Raw genomic sequence first — 18,658 nt, 5'->3', positions numbered from 1 at the left:
ATGCCGAAACCAGATTGATTATATACTTTGCAGCCAAAGATGGAGAAGCTCTATACAGACAGCAAAAACAAGACCAGGAGCTGACTGTGGCTCAGATCATGAGCTTCTTACTGCAAAATTTAGGCTTAAATTGAAGAATGTAGGGAAAACCACTAGACCACTCAGGTATGACTTAGATCATATTCCTTGTGAGTACACAGTGAAGGTGATGAATAGATTTAGAGGATTAGATTTGGTAGACAGAGTGCCTGAAGAACTATGGACGGAGGTCCGTAACATTGTACAGGAGGCAGCAACTAAAACCATCCCAAAGAAAAAGAAATGCAAGAAAGCAAAATGGCTGTCTGATGAGGCTTTACAAATAGCTGTGGAAAGAAGGAATGCGAAAAGCAAGGGTGAAAGGGAAAGATATAAGCAACTGAATGCAGATTTCCAGAGAATAGCCAGGAGAGATAAGAAGGCCTTCTTAAATGAACAATGCAAAGAAATTGAGGAAAACAATAGAATGGGGAAGACTAGAGATCTCTTCAAGAAAATTGGAGATATGAAAGGAACGTTTAGTGCAAAGATGGGCATGATATAAAGGACAAAAAAGGCAGGGACCTAACAGAAGCAGAAGAGATTAAGAAGAGGTGGCAAGAATACACAGAAGAACTATACAAGAAAGATCTTAATGTCCCTGATGTCCACGCTGGTGTGATCACTGACCTTGAGCCAGACATCCTAGAGAGTGAAGTCAAGTGGGCCTTAGGAAGCATTGCTAACAACAAAGCTAGTGGAGATGACAGGATTCCAGCTGAGTTATTTAAAATACTAAAAGATGATGGTGTTAAAGTGCTGCACTCAATATGCCAGCAAGTTTGGAAAACGCAACAGTGGCCACGGGATTGGAAAAGGTCAGTTTACGTTCCAATTCCAAAGAAGGGCAACGCCAAAGAATGCTCAAACTATCGCACAATTGCACTCATTTCACATGCTAGCAAGGTTATGCTCAAAATCCTACAAGCTAGGCTTCAGCAATATATGAACCGAGAACTACCGGATGTACAAGCTGGGTTTCGAAGAGGCAGAGGAACTAGAGATCAAATCGCCAACATTCGCTGGATCATGGAGAAAGCACGAGAGTTCCAGAAAAATATCTACTTCTGCTTCATTGACTATGCAAAAGCCTTTGATTGTGTGGATCACAACAAACTGTGGCAAATTCTTAAAGAGATGGGAATACCAGACCACCTTACCTGTCTCCTGAGAAATCTGTATGCGGGCCAAGAAGCAACAGTTAGAACCGGTCATGGAACAACCGATTGGTTCAAAATAGGGAAAGGTGTACGACAAGGCTGTATACTGTCACCCTGCTTATTTAACCTATATGCAGAGTACATCATGAGAAATGCCAGGCTGGAAGAATCACAAGCCGGAATTAAGATTGCAGGGAGAATCATCAACAACCTCAGATATGCGGACGATACCACCCTAATGGCAGAAAGTGAAGAAGAACTAAAGAGCCTCTTGATGAGGGTGAAAGAGGAGAGTGCAAAAGCTGGCTTGAAACTCAACATTAAAAAAACTAAGATCATGGCATCTGGACCCATCAATTCCTGGCAAATAGAAGGGGTAGAAATGGAAGCAGTAACAGACTTCATTTATTTGGGCTCCAAGATCACCGCAGACGGAGACTGCAGCCATGAAATTAAAAGACGCTTGCTCCTTGGGAGGAAAGCTATGGCAAGCCTAGATAGCATATTAAAAAGCAGAGATGTCACCTTGCCGACAAAGATCCGCATAGTCAAAGCTATGGTTTTTCCAGTAGTAATGTATGGCTGTGAGAGCTGGACCATAAAAAGGCCGAGCGCCGAAGAATTGATGCCTTTGAACTGTGGTGCTGGAGAAGACTCTTAAGAGTCCCCTGGACTGCTAGGAGGTCAAACCAGTCAATCTTAAAGGAAATCAACCCTGATTGCTCATTGGAAGGATCGATAATGAAGCTCAAGCTCAGATATTTTGGCCACCTAATGCGAAGAGAGATCTCTTTGGAGAAGACCCTGATGCTGGGAAAGATTGAAGGCAAAAGGAGAAGAGGACGGCAGAGGATGAGATGGTTAGATAGCATCACTGAAGCAATGAGCATGAAACTGAGCAAACTCAGGGAGGCAGTGAAGGACAGGAAGGCCTGGCGCAATATGGTTCATGGGGTCACGAAGAGTCGGACACGACTTAACGACTAAACAACAACAACAACAAATGGCATATTAGAGATCTGTTACAGATTAGATAGCAGTCGTCTTTCTCTTGATGCTAATATCAAGGCTGATCGACTAAATCTCTTTCTTTTTAAAAAAGAATTTTATTAAATTTCAGTAAAGAATAAAATGTAGACAGATAGAAACTTTATTTTGGTCACTGACCAAGAAAAGTACACTCTATAAAAAGAAATGTAGAAAATTCAAGGAAGGAAGGAAGGAAGGAAGGAAGGAAGGAAGGAAGGAAGGAAGGAAGGAAGGAAGGAAGGAAGGAAGGAAGGAAGGAAGGAAGGAAGGAAGGAAGGAAGGAAGGAAGGAAGGAAGGAAGGAAGGAAGGAAGGAAGGAAGGAAGGAAGGAAGGAAGGAAGGAAATAGCAAAAGAAAGGAAATACAGAAGAAAAAATGTAACTTCCAACTTTCTTTGGTACATATAAAATAAATTCACCTCTTATTCTAATACTTAAAAAACTACAAAATAAATCTGTATCAGCAAAAAATATATAACAGATTAATACAAAGTATTTCTATAGTTATAAAATAAATCAGTCATCAAACCCCACAAAAAAAAATTTTTTTTGAGTCTCAAGTAAAAAGTCCAAGAGTGGTTTCCAAATACAAACGAAGCTAGACAATATCTTTTCTTTAATCAAAGTAGTCAATTTCATCATCTCTGCCAATTCCCATGTTTTTCCACTAAATCTCTTTCAAGCATACCTAACTTGAATGTTCATATGATGGGGTGCACCTTTCTCACTGAAAAAGATTCTGGGACACAGTGAGTGTCCTCAGCCTTGTAGCTACTAAGTACCCATTTGAGCCCTTAAAACTCCTGAACCACTCACCCGAAGTCTTCCCTCAGCATGACATACAGTGGGGCAAAAAAGTATTTAGTCAGCCACCAATTGTGCAAGTTCTCCCACTTAAAAAGATGAGAGAGGCTTGTAATTTTCATCATAGGTATACCTCAACTATGAGAGACAAAATGGGGGGGAAAATCCAGAAAATCACATTGTATGATTTTTAAAGAATTTATTTGCAAATCATGGTGGAAAATAAGTATTTGGTCAATATCAAAAGTTCATCTCAATACTTTGTTATATATCCTTTGTTGGCAATGACAGAGGTCAAACGTTTTCTGTAAGTCTTCACAAGGTTTTCACACACTGTTGCTGGTATTTTGGCCCATTCCTCCATGCAGATCTCCTCTAGAGCAGTGATGTTTTGGGGCTGTCTCTGGGCAACACAGACTTTCAACTCCCTCCAAAGGTTTTCCATGGGGTTGAGATCTGGAGACTGGCTAGGCCACTCCAGGACCTTGAAATGCTTCTTACGAAGCCATTCCTTCGTTGCCCGGGCAGTGTGTTTGGGATCATTGTCATGCTGAAAGACCCAGCCACGTTTCATCTTCAATGCCCTTGCTGATGGAAGGAGGTGTTCACTCAAAATCTCACAATACATGGCCCCATACATTCTTTCCTTTACACGGATCAGTCGTCCTGGTCCCTTTGCAGACAAACAGCCCCAAAGCATGATGTTTCCACCCCCATGCTTCACAGTAGGTATGGTGTTCTTTGGATGCAACTCAGCATTCTCTCTCCTCCAAACACAACGAGTTTAGACCAAAACGTTCTACTTTGGTTTCATCTGACCATATGACATTCTCCCAATCCTCTTCTGGATCATCCAAATGCTCTCTAGCAAACTTCAGACGGGGCCAGACATGTACTGGCTTAAGCAGGGGGACACGCCTGGCACTGCAGGATTTGAGTCCCTGGCGGCGTAGTGTGTTACTGACATAGCCTTTGTTACTTTGGTCCCAGCTCTCTGCAGGTCATTCACTAGGTCCCCCCATGTGGTTCTGGGATTTTTGCTCACCGTTCTTGTGATCATTTTGACCCCACGGGGTGAGATCTTGCGTGGAGCCCCAGATCGAGGGAGATTATCAGTGGTCTTGTATGTCTTCCATTGTCTAATTATTGCTCCCACAGTTGATGTCTTCACACCAAGCTGCTTGCCTATTGCAGATTCAGTCTTCCCAGCCTGGTGCAGGTCTACAATTTTGTTTCTGGTGTCCTTCGACAGCTCTTTGGTCTTGGCCATAGTGGAGTTTGGAGTGTGAATTTTGAGGTTGTGGACAGGGGTCTTTTATACTGATAACAAGGTCAAACAGGTGCCATTACTACAGGTAACGAGTGAAGGACAGAGGAGCTGTATATATCTGGGTATAGTCCTTGATCCAATGGAAGTTGTGCAACTTTGTAAGTATGGACCAGCCTAAGCAGAAAAACGCTCAATAGTCTGAAGAGAGGAGCAGTAAGTCTTTAAGTTTTATGTTCTATAGAAAAAGCTGCCTTGGAAGATAAATCATTATAGTTGACAATGTTGTGTTAGGCAGATATTCTTGCTTTTCTACTTTTTATACTGAAATTAAAGTTCAAATTAATGTGTCTGTTTTCTTCCCACATAGTGATGCAAAGGGCCTCCATGTGGGTATTACCATGTTAGGGACAGATCAACTATGTACATGGTTGCTTGGAGTAAAAAATGACTTAATGGCACATAATCAATAAATCAGTTACTGGGTCTGTGTTGAGAGATATTTTTCCAATAGTGGTATCTTCCAGATTTGGGCTTCAATCATGAGCCTAAGTAGGAGAGGGGGAAATACTCCAATGTTATTCTACTTCTATTACTAATTTCACAGAAAGGGGAAACATGCAATTGAAGAATTATGAATGAATAAACATGTTCTATAGAATGCTAATATTAGCTATGCCCCAAATAAAACACATTGGTGACCAATATACACATCAACCAACATTCAGACAAAAGCAGTACAAATTATTTTATTTTCGAGTAACTGAAGAGAAAGAAACTTAAGAGACCCAAATTTAATTTAATACAATTTAATTTGATTTAATTTCTTGTTTACTTCATGATGACTGAAATTTCCATTTGAATTCAGCTGTTTTCTCACTTGGAAAACAAACTACAGACACTGCAGAAGGAAACTTTTTACTTTTCTAATTCAGTTCTTTTTTTTCCCCCTTGCTACTATTATTTTGTCCTTAATTGCTGGTTGCAGTTCTCTGTGTATCACAAATTTGGATAGGCACCTGAGCAGGTATAGATCTATACAATAATTTTCAATTACCCATCATTATTTTCAGTCTCTAAGGATACAGAAATATTACAAAGTTATGTATTTCAACAGCAACAAAAATAGAATATGCTTTTCTTTTCCAGGGATACAGCTGGAGGGCAAAGACCTTTCATTCTGATTTCTAAGACAGTACACTTCTGACTTAAAAGCAGCCTCCTGGAATAATATATATCAGGTTGCCCTATTTCAAATTCTTATAGAGCGAACGGGTGGCTGAGAGATAAATTGGTCTGCAAGATGGTATTAATCTTTGCATCTGTAACAATCTTGTTCTTTTATGTAGAATGTGCTACACCTCTTGGAAAATGTTCTATAGGAAACCACCCTCTGATACTGCACAAGCAGTATCATTCAGAAGATTTGGTTATTGCTGGCATTTCTTCTCAAATTTACATGATGTCTGAAAAAGTAACATTCAGAAGAAATCCATCAAATGAACTGGTTGATGATTTCATGTATGCAGTTATTAGTTTTAAGCAATGCAAATATAGAAATAGTTAAAGTCTGTGGCATGATTGAATTTGGGTGGGGGATGAATGCTAGATTGCCTATGCTGCACTATTATTTTCCCTCCTCCCCCTCCTCCCCCTCCACCACTACTACTACTACTACTACTACTACCACCTCTTCCTCTTCTTCTTCCTACTAAAACTACTACTACTACTACAATTACCATCTGATGTCTCTTATACAAGGTGATTTCCAATGTGTTTTTATTTTGTTAGCACCCTCGACACATTTTTAGTAGATATCAGTTTAATTTTAGTACTTTTCTTTTTCACATGGCTATAACTAGGTGAAGTACCAAAAAAAAAAAAAAAAGTATGCAATGGCATCTCATTGCTTCATAATAGTGATCATCTGTAGAAGGTGTGCATGACTACAGTTAGTTCTGCACGCAGATATTATATCAAATGCTTCTCAGAAATTTCCAGTGTCTTAAAGTATAATATGTGACAAATGAATTTCCTTTTTCAATACCTTCAGGAACACAATCGTGGGGAAGAAGAACAAGGAAAAGGAAGAGGAGGTGGAAATGGTAGAATAGAAAATTAGGGTAGGAGGTAAAATTAAATCAGGACCTCTAAATTAAGGAAACCTTCTGTAATTATTGAAGATTATTCCATTTTGCAATTCAGCCCTCACCATCACCAATATTTAGGGTTATCTCCAATGGGTAAAAAAAAAATGGAGTGTACAGCCCAGTATTCCAGGAAGAGTTTTTTATCTAGTGTTATATAACTTTGCCTTCTGTCTGGAGACTAGTTGTCTTAGATATTCAAAGAAATGCCTTGCTTGAATGCTAATGTACCCACCTGTTTCAGTGCTCATGAGCTGTATAATCTAATTTTGTGTGATACAATTAGAAAACATAAATTAGGATGCAGCCAATTCCAAAGTTGGAAACGATGTTCTAACACTCATTTCAGGTTTCTTTTGCAAAACTACCAGCACATCTTGGCTTTGGAATTTGCAATTAAAGAAATCAATGAAAATTCCAGGATCCTGCCTAATATCACCCTCGGTATCCATATCTCCAATAGCTATTTCCTGGCAAGATGGATCTATCTTGCTTCTATGGAGCTTCTCTCTACAAAGGGAAGGTTCATCCCAAACTACAAGTGTGATCTCAAGGACAACGTGGTAGCTATTCTTGCAGGACCTAATTCTTACATTGCTCAGTTCATGCCAAATATTTTGAACATTTACAAGATCCCACAGGTAATATGTTTTCTGAAAAGATTGGTACACTAGAAGAAGTTTTATTGTCTGGACACAGAAAATGGTAAATAAAGAAATAAAGAAATAGATAACAATGTAAGATGCATTGAAGAATTACCTCATCTCACAGGTAAGTCCGATCCATGAAAGAAAGGTGTCAAGTCCAACAATCCATTTATACATTTAGGTGATCATTTATGTTTTGTGCAAATTGATAAACTAACAAATTGTAGATCTAGCCCAAATACAACGTACGGATATTCCTTTCTGAATGTGAGTACACATGGATATGAAATGGAGCATTTTCTCATTCTACTTAAATCTAATTTCATGGAGGACTAGATGGATTTATTCACCAAAATATGAACCAGATTCAAATTTTTAGTTATCATAATGCAGTTTTGTCCCCTCATTCATATATTCAATTAATATAATGAAGTAAAATATGAGAGTATTATTTACCTATTAAATAACAACAGAAGAATTGTAATCAAAATATATGGATCCCTTTTTTATTAAAAATATTTCTGGTCACTTGGTTGCTTGGTTTAGTTTAATTTATATTCCAAAGTTTTATCTAAATGATGAATATGATTTGTGTCAGAAACCTTCAAAACAAAGAGATAACCAACATTGCTTGATATGGTTAATATTAGAATCATTCTAAATAACAAAATAGTCTTACTATATTTCACCCAGGAAGGGACAGACAGGAATTATTCAAAATGCTAGAAACCTACATATTCCAAATCCTATGCAAAATTATTTCATTGAATGATATCTTTAAATACAGCATAATCCAATAGTTCGTATGTGTCCTTGCAGTTCATATATTTCTGAAACTTTAGAAAGGCACCATGATAAATTAAAAATAAACAATTTCTATAGAAATTATATTGGCATATGGAAATAGAAATCAACTCTGTTCTTGTTTGGAGAATAATACTACTTGCATCAGTACACATCCTCAAAAATATTTTGGTTTGGAAATATATGCTCCAATTTCTTCATTTTTCTTAGCTCATATATGGTTCAGCTGCAGAGATGGATGACAACATACAAGCTACTTTCTTCCATCAGTTATTTCCAAATGAAGATCTTCAAATTATGGGGATCATCCAATTGTTGTTTCACTTCCAGTGGAAATGGATTGGGCTCATTGTCCAGAACCCTGAATATGGAACGAGTTTTATTCAGAATAGGCTTGATATATTTTTTAAGAAAGGCATCTGTTTTGACTTTGTGGAAGAAATGCCAAAGGAATCTGTTACCAATGACATTGAGGTGCAAGTTAGTGGCTATGTTATGATGTACAAGGTTATTATGAGAAGTACTGCCAATGTTGTGATCATATATTGTGAAAATGAGGACATGCCCGTTTTTAGAATGTTGCCATATCTTTCAGAATATGAGGACCTGCCAATAAAGAGAAAAGATAAAATTTGGATAATGTCAGCACAGATGGAATTCACATCACTCCCTTTTCAAAAATATAGGGGTCTGGACTTCATCCATGGTGCACTCTCCTTGGCAATTTCCTCAAAGGAGATATTAGGGTTTAAGAATTTTATTCAGGTGAGAAAGCCTACTTCTGAAGAAGAAGACAGTTTGACAAGACTGTTTTGGGAACATGCATTTGACTGTTCTTTCCCAAATGCTATGTTAGATGAGGACAGTGGCAATGAATGCACTGGTGAGGAGGCACTGGAGACTCTTCCTGAATCTGTATTTGAAACTACTATAACTGGGCAAAGTTATAGTGTCTACAATGCTGTCTATGCAGTGGCCCATGCTCTGCAAGCCATGTTTTCATTCAAACCCGAACACAGAAAAAGAGGAAATGCTTGGGAACTCAGGACTCTAAATCAACAGTCATGGCAGGTAAAATGGAATGAATGTAAATATCCCTTTATCCAAAAGCTAGTCATACAAGTGTTCAGCTGGCATTTTGGGATGTAATGAGATAAGATCAAAGTGATATGTCAGTCCTTCAAAGAGGGTGGATTTTGCCTTAATAGTTCAGGGTCATACTATACCTAAACATGGGGTGTAACAATGATGAGAAGGAGGCAATATCAAATGTTAACTGAAGAGGAAAATAAGTTTTCAGAGGAAGACAAGGGTGATGGCATAATGCAGTGAGGAGAGTATGAGATGGGGAATACAAAAAAAAGAGAGGATGACATTGAGCAGTGATCAACAGGCAGGCCACACAAGGATGAAGAGTGTTGTTTCTTTGTTCCTGATAGGCAAGACACATATGACATTTGTAGTACACCACAGTTCCAGAGCAATAGAAAGAAAGCAGGATTTCATGAAGGGTTTCAGATGGCATGGTTGAAATTATTGCTTCATGCATGCGTGGGAATGCTAAAAGAATTCTAAAAGTAATGTAGAGGAGTGCAGAGATGCCCTGAACAAGGGACGCAAAAGTGATCAGAAGGACTGTTAAGAGAAAGCAAATGACAACTTAGTCCTGGGGAAGGAGGGAGTGTGAGAAAAAGACTCCAAATAATCCTGCCTTAGAGGGAAACTCTAGCAGGCTTTCAAATTTCTGTTATCATACCCTAAAACAGTAAAAGTCGACTCTGCACTGTGTTTGCTGACTGGTCAGCCTCAAAAGCTTATGAAGGATCCTTCATTCATACTTAATACATAATACTCATTATTTCCAATCTTTTAAAATTCCTATCAATTCTTTCCATTTAGTTTCATTGGTATCTGAGAACTGTTTCATTTAACAACAGTGCTGGAGAAACGGTTTCCTTTGGTGAAAGAGGAGAAAAAGCAACTGGATTTGATATTATCAACTGGGTCACATTCCCCAACCAGTCGTTTGATCGAATCAAAGTTGGAAACATAGCTCCAGTGGCTCCCCCAAACAAACTTCTTACTCTTTCTGCAGAGGAAATACTCTGGCCCACCATGTTTAACCAGGTACTTTTGATGCCAATATCAAACCATGGGAAATCATTTCTTTTAACTCATTGGTTCAATGTTCTGACAGTTTCTTCAGGAGTTACAGGCACAAACTGACTATTTTCTGAAAGTGACTCATGAATATGATCACCATAAAATTAAAATATTCAGGTGGTGATGGTTATGGGACGTTTTGACAGGGGCCAGAGAGCAGGCCATTCCTGGAGAAGACAGCTCTGGTGTCTTGTACTGTTATGTTCTGGCCCTCTGGACTCAGGCCCAGGCCCTGGTCAGCAAACCCACAGCAGCCCAGGCTTTCAGCTGCTGCTGATTAATGCCAGGACAGTTAATAATAAAGCTCCCCTTATTTGTGATCTTTTCAGGGAGGAGCAGCAACCTAGTAGGTATTACCAAGACCTGGCTGGGGCTAGAAGGTGGTGTACCCCTTTCTGAAATGTGCCTAGCCAAGTTTAGGGTATGGCACCAGCTGAGACCCCAGAGCAGGGGAGGGGATGTAGTGCTAGTTATTCAGAATCTCTTTGACCTTCAGGGGCACTGCTCCCCAAGTTGCCAGTTGTGAGACCCTGTTTTTGAAGATAGGCTCACTGGATCAGTTGGCACTGTTGCTACTGTACCACCCACCCTTCTGCATAGCAACCTCCCTGCCTGAGCTGCTGGAAGCCATCTCAAGGCTGGCTGTGGAATTCCCCAGGCTTATGGTCTTGGAGGACTTCAACTTGCCATCCCTTGGGCTGGCATCAGAAGCAGCTCAGGAGTTCATGGCCACCATGAGGTCATGGGCCACTCCCAGGTCATTCCTGGCCGGAATCAAAAAAGATCAAGAGATGTCTACAGTGCCGCTGGAGGAAGATGGGGGATAAGCCCCTATTAAGGCCTACCTCATGGTGATAAGAGTGGTGAAATGTCATTATTTCTCCACTCTTATTGCATCCACAGAATGCCACCTGGTGGCCCTGTTTAAGGTTACCTGGACCCTCCTGGTAAGGGGGGTTTGAGGTTTACCTACAGGGCCACGCAGAAGAATTTGTTGAAAAATCTGGCAGATAAACTCACTCAGATCCGTTTCCAGTTGGAGACCAAGCATGGTGCAGATCCTTCGGAGATGCCTGGGGAGCAGATTTGCTCTGTTATCTGGGAATAGTTTGATCCTGTTGGGCCCAAAGAAGTGGACAGGATCCTCGGGTCTGTAAGTGCAGCCACCTGTGCGTTAGATCCATGCACCTCCTGGTTGATCAAGGCCACCTGGGAGGTGATGTGTGGGTGGGTTCAAGTAATGGTTAATTCGTCCTTGAGAGAGGGGGTGTTCCCAGCTCCTCTTAAAGAAGCACTGGTTTGTTCTCTCCTCAAGTAGCTGTCGCTCAACCCCATTGTTCTGAACAATTTCCGTCCAGTCTTTCACCTCCCCTTCTTGGGGAAGGTGGTAGATAAGGTAGTGGCACCCAAGGATCCTAGATGAAATGAATTACCTGGTCCCCTTCCAGTTGGGTTTCAGGACTGGATATGGGACCGAAGTGGCATTGGTTGCACTTTTAGATGATCTCTGGTGGGACTGGGATGGGGGTAGTGCATCCATCCTGGCTTTTCTTGACCTCACAGCAGTTTTCAGTACCATCAACCATGGTATCCTTTTGGGTTAGCTGCGGGTGTTGGTGGTGTGGGACATAGTTTTGTGCTGGTTCACCTTCTTCCTCCAAGGCCAGTCCCAGTTGTTGTTGATAGGGAGTGAGAGATCCAGCCTGCGGTCCCTGTTGTGTGGGGTGCCACAAGGCTTGGTGCTCTCTGCTCCTTTTTATCATCTACATGAAGCTGCTGGGCGAGATCATCTGTCACCATGGAATGAAGTATCATCAGTATGTGGATGATACTCAATTATACATCTCCACCCCAGGTGGATTAAGTCATGCTGAGGTGGTTCTTTCACGGTGCCTGGAGGTATGGGTGTCTTGATGGGGAACAACAGGCTTCAACTGAACCCTGTTAAGATGGAGTGGCGGTGGGTTTGGGGCTCTTCCATATCTGGGGTCTTACCATCTTTGATTCTGGATGGGGTGTGCAATCTGGGGTCCTCCTGGACTCACAACTTCTGCTCGAGCAGGTGGTAGCCATGGCTAGGAGGGCCTTTGCTCAACTCCATATTGTGCATCAGTTGCACCCTTTCCTGGATTGGGAGGCCCTTCTTTAAGTCACTCATGTCCTGGTCATCTCCGATAAGGACTATTGCAATGTGCTGTACATGGGGCTACCCTTAAAAAGTATTCAGAAGCTGCAGCTGGTGCAGAATGCGGCAGTGCGGGCAGTTATGGGCACTTCTAGGATTGCATATATAACACCTCTGCTGTGTGAGCTGTATTGGGTGCCTGTCTGCTTCCGAGTCCAATTCAAGGTGTTGGTTAGGACTATAAACCTGGAAAGAAAGTACCTACCCTCTACTGTTTGATAGCTTCTACAAGGGGCAGGATCTTTATCAGCCATTAAAATTGGAATGATACATTTCTGCAGAGAACATGATCTGGTCCACCAGTTCAACCAGGTAAGTTCTGCACTAATTTCAAAATAGATAGACTCATTTCTATCTTATTCAAATAGTGATTCAGTATTCAGACACCTTTCCACAAGAGTTCTGTAATGACTTAATTTTCATAGCATGTTTGAATATAGAGAGGTTTGCAACTTCATGTGCCTCCAGGGTGAGAGATTTCCAGAATTGAAAGGCAAGGCCTGTCTTTCAGGGTCCTGATTTTACTCCGTCAGTAGACCCAGATTTTGCACCAGCTGACATTATCATGATCTTCAGAGAAAACCAGTTTCCAAACACATTAGAAATGTTTAAGTAAGATATGATAACTGACAGATGTGATGGAATTTCCTTTTGTTTAAAACATTTTAGAAAAGAATATAAGCAAAAGTAGAGAGAAAATGTGTAAGAGAAGTAAAATACTGATAATGACATACAGATAGACAAAAATTTTAAATATCATAAAGATTACTATTTTCCAATATGTTATTAATCATGTAATCCTAAAATAGGATAGTTTTTAAAAACAAAAAACTGAAAATTTGTGTGGAGTTTTAAAATGAAAATACCTGGTTAACACAGTATAAATCACCAAGTAAAGCTATACATATATCAAATCAATACTGGAAATCTAATTTTTTATAAAATTCAAAGACAGACTCCATACATAAAAGTTCCTAACTTTGGGATGTGATACATATCCATTTATAAAGTTATAGGCCAAGAATGATTTCCAGTTACAATTATCTTCAACATTTTTAAATACAAAGCTCTTCTGGAACAAGTTCTGAATTTTCCTTCTTAATGTCCAATAGGAACAGCCCATTTCTGCTTGCAATAGTCATTGCTTATCAGGTTCTAGCAGAATAAAAATAGAAGGGAAGCCGTTTTGCTGCTATGATTGCTTTCAGTGTCCAGAAGGGAAGATTTCAAACAAGACAGGTAAGAGATCTAAAGGACAGGTTTTATTGCAATGCATTTTGTGCAACTCACAGGCCTATTTTTAAAATTGCATTTTTAATGTAAGCAGTAGTTTACCAACTCTTTAAAAAATTGTCCATAATTCAGGTGAGCTGTGGATTAATTAGGAGTCTTTTCATGTATCATGTCAACTTTTTTCTGCTTTGGAAAAGATAAACCAGAGCATAAAAATAAATCCTTTCACCTACGGTTTCTATAAAAGGAAAGAGTTTGCAAGGCTAGGTGGGATGAGCCTCCTTTCATTTTGGAGAATTCGAGTTCAGAAGGGAAATTTAAAGAAATTGTAAAGGGAAGTTAGTTAACGATACTCAAGCAAATAAAATTTCTTGATAGTGTATTTAAGAAATTTAAGCATTAATATGTCTCAGTACTGTTCTTATTAAATGTTTACTGTAAGGGAAGTAAACTCTCTGGTAATCATTAAAAGTAATAATTAAGGATTAGTTCTTTAATCTTGGAAAACTAATAAACCAACAATCAAATAAAGTGTTGAGTGTAATGGTCATACGGTTCCTTTCCCAGAGAGAGGTTCTAAACTGGTAGTGTATTCAAGACTTAAAGAAAGATTCTAGCTAAATTTAAGTGGTGCTGTGTGGTTTCTGAGAATGGGGAGCAGAATAGGGAGCAATAAAGAAAACTCAAAAGATCCCTGTCTTAATGGTAGATGTGCCTTAATTATCTTCCTCTTCTTTATAAGACAGGAATCTTTGGGCCTTTCTTTGCAGTCCCAGAACCCCCAAGAATCATAAAGGACCATAGACATTTTCCCCATAAAACCAATCATAACTTCCTTTTGCTTTATGCAGGATGACTGTCAAAAATAAAAGATCACAAAAAAGGGTTGATCAGATTTTGATATAAGTCTTCTTGACCAGAAAGTGGGCATCCAGACTCTATCATGCCTAAATCATTCCAGAATAGAAAAGACTTAGCTTAGAAAGTCACATTAGGTATTTTTCCTCCGATTCATCCAAAAACATTTAAAAATCTGACTGCAATGATTTCTTTTTCAGATGCAGATGACTGCTTCCCATGTTCAGAAGATCGGTACCCAAACAAAGCTCACAATCTTTGCATTCCAAAACGCATCACATTTTTGTCTTATGAAGAACCTCTGGGAATTAGCCTGACAACTACTGCTTTCTTCTTTTCTTTCATCTCAGCTGGGGTGCTGGGAATCTTCATTAAAGAGCGGGATACTCCCATTGTCAGAGCCAACAACAGGAACCTCACCTATATTCTTCTCATTGCTCTCCTCCTCTCCTTCCTTTGCAGCTTGCTCTTCATTGGGCAACCTAACCAGATCAAATGTCCCTTGAGACAAACTGCTTTTGGCATCATCTTTTCTGTAGCCGTTTCTTGCATATTGGGGAAAACTACCATTGTTGTTCTTGCTTTCATGGCCACCAGGCCAGGCTCCAAAATGAAGAAATGGGTGGGGAAACGGTTGGCCAACACGATTGTCCTTTCTTGCTCTCTGATACAACTCTTAATCTGTATGGTGTGGTTGGCAATTTATTCCCCATTCCCAGATTCAGATATGCATTCAGTGGTTGAAGAAATTGTCCTGCAGTGTAATGAAGGTTCAACAATGATGTTTTATATTGTTCTTGGTTTTATGGGGCTCCTGACTGCTGTCAGCTTCACAGTGGCCTTCCTTGCTAGGAATTTACCTGACAGCTTCAATGAAGCCAAATTCATCACCTTCAGCATGTTGGTCTTTTGTAGTGTCTGGATATCATTTGTTCCCACTTATCTGAGCACCAAGGGGAAGTACATGGTGGCAGTGGAGATCTTCTCCATTTTGGCTTCTGCAGCAGGATTACTGAGCTGCATCTTTTTCCCCAAATGCTACATTATTATTCTGAGGCCTGATCTGAACAGAAAGGAACAGCTGATAAAGAAACAAACCTGACCTCCAGTTTTTGTTTTTATTTATTTAGTAAGCTTCTTATTCTAAACAAAACTTCATTCTGCTGAATTGCTTTCAATCTGCTAAAATTTGTTCAGAAACAATACTTGTTTTTTTTCAAAAATAAAAGTCAAGAGCAATGTATGTACTATGTAAGAAAGACAACTCATCCTTTGACTGAGCAGTGGATACATTTTCTTTTAAAAGGCAGGAACAGCAATACATTTCTGTTTGAGCTATTTATATTTGATCCCACATATTCAGTGCAGGAAAATATTACATTTTGTACAAAAAAATCAGGGTGCAGAAAATCCTGATTTCTAGTTGAAATTGCTCTGTTTTTGAATTAGAATTCCAGAAGGAAAAAAGGTGGAAAACTCCCTGCTTTTTTCTCCAGCTTTTTTCTGAATTCCCAAAATGTTTTGGCCAGCTTGTATATTTTTATCTTGGCCAGCTTGTATATTTTTATACTTGTCATACACTATACAAAGGCATGTATATTAAAATTTTCAGTGAATCCAGTGACTACCCCACACATTTTAAACCAGTGTACAATGAAATATATACAATTAATATAATAACCAAATAAATACATAAAAAAATATTGGAACCATTAGGCTGTCTTCGTCTGACAACAAGTGAAAGAGAAAAAAACAGTATCTTCCCACTGATTCAGATGAAACCCTCTAGGGCATGGCTTAGAGTATTGGGGGAAGAGAAGGGGAGGGGGAGATTAAAAAACCGGAAAACAATAACAACCAACCACAAATGTTTGTAAGAACTATATAAATGCAATAACATAAAAGTGAATATTTTAAAGTAATCTTGCTGGCAGATCTGTATCGTTCTTTCTGTTTTCAAATAACAATAGGGATGTATTTTCCAAACTGCAAGCAATAGAGACTATGACAGTCTTTTATTTAAAACCAAAAACAACCATCACCACCACCAAAAAAAAATAAAAATATCCATAGACGTGATCTTGTAAGCACCACAAGTCAAGGTTGACTCAATCAATCACAATAGCAATACTGACCATACATTTTATCAAATGAACCCATTTTATTCCAATTATTTTAAGGATTGTTGGCTAGAGAAGTGTAACAAACTCTTGGTGATCTAAAACCATGGATGTTTTGTTACAGATAATGAAACTTTTTTATTAAACTTTGTTGTTTTTTCATTTTGGAAGCCTAGTCCAAGTGCAAAATTGACTTCCATGTCATGTCATAAGTACCAGCACAAAGCTGTCAAATTTATTCTTTTTCAAACATTATGTTATTTATTTATTTTCCCTGGTCTTCTTTGCCTTTGATTGCAATCTGTTTTTCCCTTGCTACTACACAGAAAGCCACAAATGATTTATATCAAGGTGAAATCAATTATTTTCTGATGCAATTTCAGGAACAGCTGAGCAAGAGATGTTGTACCCTATAATTGACCATGTTTAATTCTACTCCTTTGGACCCTAGGGAGTTCCAAAGAGGAGAGCAAAACAGGAACCCAACCCAGCCAATTTATAGTCCTTGTACCTTATCTTATTCAAATACGAGGCTTGAAGGGTAAGGCTGTGTGAGTCTGATTCTTTTTGCTATACATTTCCGTTTTCAGATCACCCAAGAGAAAGAACCAAAATGTTAGGTTGTCCTATATTCAAAAGCTAGATCAATTATCATTTTGGTAAAGCACATCTGTGATTTGCTATGTTACTCTTAATGCTGTTGGTGATAATATGCCTTCCTCAAGTCATATGCCATGATGCTAAATGCACCATCCACAACCATAGTATTAAACACAAGTCTCACCATTCAGGTGAAGTCATCATTGGTGGCATTATTTCTGTGATCTACATGTTATCTAACCTGATCACCTTTAAAAGAATTCCACCAGAAGAACTTCTTGATGATCCCATGTATGTAGCTATTACTCTTAACTATAGCAGCTCTCAAATATGGCTGGATAATGGGACATGTACTTTGGGGAGGGCATAAATGATTGAAATATAACTTTCATCTACTTTCAGATATACTTCCTCTGCTCACAGCTTCTACTCTATTTCTTACATACTTCATAATAATTGGTTAACAGCAAGAGAGCCTTTTTTTTCCCCACTTTGTTTCATCTTAAGATTTGTAGAACTGTACTTGCCTTGCTCTCACTTAATAGATATCTGACTTTTCTCCAACTCTCTGCTTCCTAGTTTCCCAGTACTTCTATCCCAAACTTCCATGTCACACCAATTCCAGCACAGTATATATTCAAAGGATCAACTTTTTCTCTTGATTGAGTCTGGCTGGAATTCATCAGTGAAGTATAGAGTAGATGAAACATTGGCCCAAACAAGCTTGTTTTTGGTTGTGAAGGACAGTCCTTATGCTTGTTTATGGCAACTTAAAATCTAACCACACTTTTATCCATTAGTCTTTTCCACTCTACAGCCCATTTCATTAGATATATCAAATAAGGTCTGAGGGAGGATTTTTTTTTTCTTTTTGGATGGGCAGCAGTGCCAGTGGATGATATAGAAGAATTCTTAAAGGAGAGATCAGGAAAAGAGAGAATTATTTTAGAGGTGAGAGACAAGAAGGATATTTTATATAATGGCTGTAATCAAAGTAGTAATACAAATGACAAACATTTTGCTTCCAGAGGAACACCTGCATCAATCTTGTAACAACTATAGTCCTAGATACCTTAGAGATAAATTATCGATTATTGCATTAGATTATTATCATGAGAAAGGAGATTAATTACTCTGGAGTAGAGAGAGTAGAATGGGAGGAAATGATGGAAAGGAAGGTGAGAGGCAGAATCTTTTTAAATGTGACCACACAGAAAGCAGAGATATGGAAGAACGACACTTTGGCCTTTACCTAATATGTAGAAAGAATGTCGAATCTTCCATTGAACTTCACCTTGGCGGTTTTACAGTCTAACCCATCTGTGTAATTCCTTTTCTCTAGTCAAACCCCTTGTCATCAAAGACAGGATTTCTTAGGAGCTGGAAATGCTTTTAGGTTTTAGATATTGCTACTTGTAATGTGGTTCAATGTACAAGATTGGACCTTTCAAAATGAGGTAGGAATGCCAATTACTATAAACACATTGTAAAATAGACAATTTACATTTCTCAAAGAAGTGGACACCAAACAGTGTATCTGCCAAGTAGCTGATTCTGTATTCAA

General features: G+C 39.0%; 2 protein-coding genes across 2 annotated transcripts; both read left to right on the top strand.

Moving 5' to 3' along the window:
• The first annotated feature begins 5,799 nt into the window (after positions 1-5,799).
• On the top strand, positions 5,800-10,445 carry LOC112542699 (vomeronasal type-2 receptor 26-like). Its single transcript, XM_088143934.1, has 5 exons — positions 5,800-5,858; positions 6,834-7,125; positions 8,146-9,006; positions 9,835-10,062; positions 10,428-10,445. The coding sequence occupies exons 1-5, from the start codon at positions 5,800-5,802 to the stop codon at positions 10,443-10,445; spliced, it is 1,458 nt and encodes a 485-aa protein (XP_088000060.1).
• A 2,102-nt stretch (positions 10,446-12,547) lies between these two features.
• LOC148215245 (vomeronasal type-2 receptor 26-like) lies at positions 12,548-15,476 on the top strand. The gene is made up of 3 exons (XM_088143932.1): positions 12,548-12,595; positions 13,396-13,522; positions 14,575-15,476. The coding sequence occupies exons 1-3, from the start codon at positions 12,548-12,550 to the stop codon at positions 15,474-15,476; spliced, it is 1,077 nt and encodes a 358-aa protein (XP_088000058.1).
• Positions 15,477-18,658: the final 3,182 nt, after the last annotated feature.

This window comes from Python bivittatus, unplaced genomic scaffold, assembly GCF_059951505.1.
Source record: "Python bivittatus isolate LINGU-HERP-01145 unplaced genomic scaffold, Pbiv_v1 ctg000430_np1212, whole genome shotgun sequence".
In the NCBI taxonomy this organism is placed as follows: domain Eukaryota; kingdom Metazoa; phylum Chordata; class Lepidosauria; order Squamata; family Pythonidae; genus Python; species Python bivittatus.
The sequence above is the reverse complement of the archived record's forward strand: the minus strand, read 5'-3'. Positions and strand labels throughout refer to the sequence as shown.